At 36.9% G+C, this 7,091-nt stretch overlaps 1 protein-coding gene across 1 annotated transcript in view; it reads right to left on the bottom strand.

Moving 5' to 3' along the window:
• The window catches only part of LOC106953936 (uncharacterized), a 15,932-nt gene extending 12,739 nt beyond the window's left edge, over positions 1–3,193 (bottom strand). The window contains exon 1 of the mRNA XM_015043076.1: positions 3,185–3,193. Coding sequence (XP_014898562.1) covers positions 3,185–3,193 — 9 coding nt within the window. The remainder of the gene's footprint in view (positions 1–3,184) is intronic.
• Between the last annotated feature and the right edge of the window lie 3,898 nt (positions 3,194–7,091).

Here is a 7,091-nt window from a genome sequence, read left to right as displayed (position 1 = left end):
TCATGACACAAAGACATAAAAATTGCAAATTAAACTCTATTGACTTATTTTATATGCAAATATACATAAGTTATAGCAGAAATAATAAAGTGACAGAAAACCTAACGCAGTTTCTTCCTCAGTGAGATTCTGACACTGGGAGCAGGTTACTGGTTTCTCAGTCAGAAGCTGGTTGCAAACCAGCAGGTGTCAGTCAGTCATGGTAGATCTGAACTTTGGTTTGATGACTGAAATATGAGAAACTAAGCAAAGAGCCCAGAAAAGCTAAAGGCAAATCTTCGGAAGTTGGGATATAATTAATTTAATTTCACATAATTATCACGGTAGAATTTGTTAAAACTTAATGAAATATATTGTCCTATTTGATGTTTGTTGTGACGTATACTCACAAACAAATGAGGTAATTAGTCCAAGTTTGTCGTTTATTGAATGTTCAGAAACTACAGCAGGTGTGATGAGCCACAGCAAAGGTAAACAAAGGTAAAACAACCCGAACAGGTGATCAACTCTAAGCCACTCCTACCTTTTTACTTTCTGTCTCTTTGTCGTTTAAGCCACCCGTTGCCGTGGCAACCGCCTGCGCCCCGCAAGCCGAGCAGAGATTATGTTAAAAACACAACATTCAGTCCGTTACGATATCAGGNTGCTATTGTATCACTAAAAGTGCTACTTATGAAGAGAAGCCAGTTTTGCTGGATGCTTCTGGTCTTTCTGTGTCACCCAAGAATTTTAGTGTAATCTTACTATGATGATCTTTACATACTGGTTGTAACATTCAAACACAATACCAGACCTAAAATCTGTTTTATTTGTATTTATTTATTTATTTATTTGGCCCAGGCAGCCTTTATTTGAGAATAATCAGACAGGAAAATGGCCAACAAAATTTGGGGGGAAGACATGCGCCAAACGTCATCAGGTCGGGACTTGAACCTGTGACATTCGCGTCAAGGACTATGGCTTTTGTATGTGGGTTGTGCTTTATCCCCACAATCCTAACTTCTCAATCTCAATATTTTTTCTCAATTGAAATAATTAAATGAAGATGAAAAGAAATCAAACTATTTATGATACAGATTTTTTTAAGGGAGAATTCATTCTCCCTTTTCAGTCTGTCTTTGTTTAAAGAGCCTTTTCAAACACAATGAGAGCAACGCAAGACACTTGAGATAAAAGTGAGAGGAAATGAAAAACAAACAAAAAATCAAGAATGAGAACAGGAAATACCACTGCATTAATTTAGGTGAAGAAGATTTATAAAAGCACATGTTTAAAGCAAAGACTTCAAATTATGTACAAAAAAAGTAGTGACAAAAAACCCAGGACAAATAATTTGAAACAAATTGCATATTAATGTTGTAGATTTATTTAGGCAAAAACACACCCACAATATTACAGGTGTGTTTATTGTCCATGCACTTTAACTAGCTGTTAAAACTTATGCATTTCTTACATCCGACAGGCTCCAAATCCTGTAAAATGCTCTTCCGGTTCCTGGCAGAATATCTTGTAATAGCATGCTGTTTGTTTGCTGATCTGTGAGATCACAGTGGTTAAAACCCACCATCCATGCGTTGAAGCTGTGCTGTTGGCAATGCAGCCATTTCTGAGAATCTTCTCATTTCTAAAAAGGTTTTTTGAGGAGGCTGTGAAGAGGGTTAAGGGTGAGCTGCAAGGGAAGAGATAATGGGATAGACATGCCTGTTCCGTTTGATAACCCTTTTGAGCTCTCTCCTTTTTTTTTCCTCTTTTTGTGATTCACAAATTTATTCTGCTTGGTGTGCGCATGTTTGTTGCGCAAGAGTGAGGAAAAGAAAAGGATTAATAAGGTTTGCCCTAGATTTATTTTTTGTTTGATCACTTTAAAATGTATTAAATCCACACAGTTAAATGCAAGCACAATTCAATTTTTCTTTTTGGCAGCATTCAGTAAATTGTTTAGGGAAACCCTATCTTATTTAATCTCATCTTTTAAATAATGCAGCCTAAAAATAGTTGAAATATAGCACAAAACTTGAAATGTGTGTGACTGCTTAGTAGCAATGTGCATTTCAACCAAAATATGTACTGAAAATAGTGATGTAACAGTACATGTATTCATACCAGCGGTTCTGGGTATGGAAACACATTTAACAAACAAATTGAATGTTTTAAACTTAGTCATGCTGAAAGATTTTAGATGGATAAGATGAGTGGAAGTGTTTTCTCACACAACTTTAAAAATGTTGCACATAAACTGACAGCAAAACAAAATGGCATACAGAGATTGAGAACTGCTTACTGTAATTTGCTGCCATTTGTTTCTGAAACAGTGACATCAGAGAATGTGAGGCGGATCAAATAAAAGCTCTATGTCGACATAAACTCATTTATCAGCCTCAGGGATTCCTGTAAGCGACCATTAATCCTAAAACATAAAAACCTGCTTTGCGTCGCTGTGTACTCTACAATCTCACAATTTGGTATCTCCTACTTGGAGCAAGTGTATGCACAATACAACCCAAGCATCAATAAAACAATAAAGAATTAAAAAGAAGAATATGAACAACAATGTACACTTAATTTAAAAGCCATTTTATATAATGTTTTTAATACATTCTAACTGTTATAATGTATTAATACATTTTAAATACAAATCAATAATGTTTTCCCTTGAAAGCTGTTTTGCTCCTGGTAACAACTTATTTGTTCCCCCTGGTGGCAAATATTTCTCCAGTTGGCAGATCACGGCTTAGTTAATTTAGTTCTGTGATTATTTAAAAAAAAAAAAAAAACTTTCTGTCTTTTTTGTTTTGAAAGAGATGATCCAACACCAACTAGGCCAGCCACAGGCCAACATATTCTCACATTCAGTAGCATTGCTTTGCTTCAATATTTTAAACATTTTCTAAATTAAATAAAACAAGCCTGGCTACTGTAGACATTTGGGCGTGCAAAAGGCTTGTTTTCACTGAGTGCAGCTTTTTCCACACAGCTCCTCCTTGGAGCTGCAGTTTCCATGCTGAACTTCTGCCCTACAGAGCAACCCTCCCTTGCAACTCTCCCGCTCGTCTCCTGCAGGCCAGCAGTAGAGGTGAGTTAACAAAACCACCAAAAAAAAAAGACTAAAAAAAAATCGTAAAAGCGCATGCAGGGTCAGTTCACCCCTGCCTGGACCATGCACGGTGTAGCTCACACTCTTTACCCTGTTCATGGTCCAGGCATGATTAAAAATACAGAGAACAATATCAAGGTGCCAAATCCGTAACTTATGTTTGATATATAACAACTGAAGGCAACATAGCTTCTAGTTTGTGCTATAAAATGGAACTATGCTGCTGAAGAATACATAACACTGCCCCATACACTATCTGTCCACTATGACAGTGTCGACCTGTGGTAAATGGTTACTGTAATTTGCTCCTGTATGTTAAGGTTAATAGAAATCTTACATAGTTCAAGACAGGACACAAATACAAACATTTATTTACTATTGCATAGCATTGGTGACAACTAAGGATTTCATATTCTTATTTCTGAATGAAATACAATAGGATTTTCCCTTACTTTAATGTTAAAATAATATAAAGGGTAAAGGCAGCAATTAAGTAATTTCCTTAGTAATTAAAACTGTATTGTTTGTAATTCGACTAAGAGCATCATTTTATGCAAACATTGCAATTTAAAGAAATATTAGTGTGACATAGGGACAAGGTAACTGTTTGTGACAGTAACAAACAGTTAGAGTTTGTTACTGTAACTGTAACTTATACATACTTACTATACATATAGGCATGTATAAGTGGACATACTTATACTGATGTAAGTGGACATTTCGTGTTGTGCCCTGGTTCAAGGGAAAATGTGGCCATTGATATTGTATTTGTTCTGCCTTATGTCTAGATTCTTTAGATTTTATTGAAGGGTCTTTCAACTTTAAAGTTCACAGTGGTGACTAAATATTTGGTTTTCCTGTCACTTTAATTTAATAAAGTTAGGCTGAATCATTTTGCCTAAAATTCTAATGTTTCTCTGGGTCATATTTGTCATAAACTAGGTCATTGGTGTGCGAACCCAAGCACCCTCCATTTTAGTTTTCTCGCATAGTGTGGCTAAAGGTGCTACAACAGCAAAGGGTTGAACTTGGAAATAATAACGATGCTGCACAGCGTTAATGTGAATCCTAATCAGCAGAGGGCGTGTTTTTTATGGAAATTAGTTTTAGAGCTTTAGTATGTTTCTTGCACCCCAAGTTCATTACACTGAACAGATGTCTCATCAGAAGTGTGAGTCCAGCCACAATAAAACATATCAAACTGCAACATTGTATTATTTTTACAATTTATGCATGTACACTGCGTGTGTGGGGGCCTAAAATTGTTGTTAGCTATTAGTCACCTCGGTGTTAACATCATGCCTGCACATAGCGAGAACTCATTTGCAAGCATACATTTGAATACATGTTCTGACTTTTGTACCATTGCGTGTAAAAGTTTTTAATAAACAGTGTGACAAGTGTTTCTATAAGGAAAGATATAAAAAGTAATACAACAGAAAGCAGCAACCCTGCCAGCAGCTTCCAGTTTAAGAGCTTCTGGTAACTAAATGCATAAATCCATAGATGGGTATGTAAAAAATGTGAACAAGGCCCAAATGTTCCTATAAGGTAAAACTAAGACTATAAATACCCTTTACATATGACACCTGTTACTTGGTCAACTTTACATAGCCACTACATAGCAGATGGTCACTACCTAGATAAGAGGTCCTCAAATCCAGGCCTCAAGACCTGGTGTCCAGCCAATTTTAGATTTGCCCCTGCTACAACACAGCTGAAGCTAATGGCTGAAGTACCTCCTCACTATGCAGTTAAATTCTCCAGAGTCCTGCTAAAGACCTCATTACTTGACTCAGGTGTGTTGAAGCAGAGAGACATCTAAAAGTAACTGGACACCAGACCTCGAGGCCAGGAATTGAAGACCCCTGACCTAGACTGACACAGATTTATGGGGGAGAAACATTTCATTCATACATCCTTTAATCCAGCAGTGGAAAAAAAAAAAACACACACTTAGAATGCTTTATGCCTACGCAAAACTTTCTAACCTTCATTTTATTCATAGATGGAATTTCAAATCGTTGCCCTGATTTCCCTCCCCTCCCGCTCCCATCTTCTCTTTGTAGGCCGACTTTTGTGTAACTTTCCTTGAATTTGCCTAGGAAAAAAAGAGATTGCGCTTTTTCAGCAGACAAGAACAGAGCTTAGTATTCTGTGCTTCAGTAGTTCAGCGTTGAAATAAAAACATTGTTCCAAATATTATTTAAAATAAATAAGAATGGAAGTTCAAGACAAATTAAGAAAGGCACAGATTGGAATTAAATCCCTATTACATAATTGATCAAATATATAAAATGCACTTTCTATTTTGAAGACATATTCATATGTTTAACCAAGTATGTTGTATTCACTACTGTGTTTTTAAATTCAGTCATATTACATTTAATACACATTTTCTATGCCTGTTTTCAGCCATGTTTTGAATGAGACTAAAGTGTTGTGCTTTGTATGGGCATTCATTCATACCTGAAAGTGTCCACAATTTTCTGTATTTAGAGCACAGTAAAATCCAGAATGTGAGGTGGAAGGCAGGAACTGTGTTTAACTCTGGATGTTGAGCTTCTCAGCATCTATGTTGTGAATGCAGTTCTATGTAAAAGGATTGAATTGAAGAAAAACAACCCCAACAACTTCAAAACACAGTTTTTCCCTCCAGATGAGGCCGTGTTATAACGCTTGTGGTAACTGAGCATAAAAACGGGGGTTTGGGATGTGGGTGGGCTGGCTTCCACTGAATTTGAAATGGAATTTGCAAAACAACAATAGAGCTAAGGTGGCATTTCTAAATGTAGGGCGCTCCTTTTAGCTCGAACAAGAAACACAAAAGGAACTAGATGCAATGGTGAAAGGAGTGAAAAGGCTTTTTTTTTTCTTTTTTTTTCACTATCAGCAATGCTACATCTTTTTTGACTGTCCCTGTCCTTGGTGATCAGTTAAAACTGTGCTTGACAAAAAGTAGTTGAAATAAATACAAAGTCGTTTACTGCACTCAGTCAATGTAAAAACAACGTTTCCAGGAAAAAAGGAGTAGGCTCTTGGCTTGCTCACTCTTTTTATTCTACATCTGGCACAAAGAGATGCCTCTGTCTAATATCTGCCTTAAAATCAAACAAATTTTTAACATAATCAGGGTGAGTTTTATAAGAGCTAGGAGAGCAGAAGGTGGAGTTTCACACATTAAGCAGTGATTATCCAAATTCCCCTCTGAGAACAAACATTATAGTTGGCACACGAACAGACATATGTGGCAGTGATGGTTAAAAGCTTGAGTCCTCGGTTGCAGATTTTGTTTGAAGGCATCAAATTAAGGCACTGCAGATTAAACATGACAACTCTAATAAGAATAACAATTAGGAAATGATGGGCTACCATTAATAGGAGCTTTCCTTTAACACATCCTGAACCTTAAGCAGCTGGGAATGAAAATCTTTGTGTGTGTGTGTGTGTGTGTGTGTGTGTGTGTGTGTGTGTTTTTACCAATTTAACCCTCCCATGGTCTTAAGAGACGGGGACATTTAGACCCCAAGTGTTTTTTTTACTCTGTGCGTAGTCCAGCGGGGTCATACTGACCCCATGTGCAATTTTACACGGTTTTTTGTGTGCGCATCTGTGTGCGTGCGTGCGTGCGTGCGTGCGTGCGTGCGTGCGTGTGTGTGTGTGTGTGTGTGTGGTGTTGGCTCTTGTCTGGGGCATATAGATGAAGTTCCTTCAAATTACAGGATAAAAAAACAACACTTGAGAGGGAACAGCATAATGTTGAATTTTCACCAGGTTTAGGCAAAAATTATTTTAAATATGAAGGTGTTTTTTTGTTGTTTTTTTTTTTACAGACCTGGCTAAACAAGAAAAATAGAAGTGTATAGCCAGGAAAATTACAAGTTGGTCTCTGCCTGATTTATTTTTACATGTATTTGAGCTGTCAAGAAATGACAGAGACGAAGATATTTTTTTCCTGTTTTCAAGCATCTTGTCTATTTGTAGCTTACAGGGTTGC

This window comes from Poecilia latipinna, unplaced genomic scaffold (genome assembly GCF_001443285.1).
Source record: "Poecilia latipinna isolate Pla-1442-1.1 unplaced genomic scaffold, P_latipinna-1.0 Scaffold614, whole genome shotgun sequence".
Lineage (NCBI taxonomy): Eukaryota > Metazoa > Chordata > Actinopteri > Cyprinodontiformes > Poeciliidae > Poecilia > Poecilia latipinna.
This window is presented reverse-complemented; position numbering and strand designations above follow the sequence as displayed.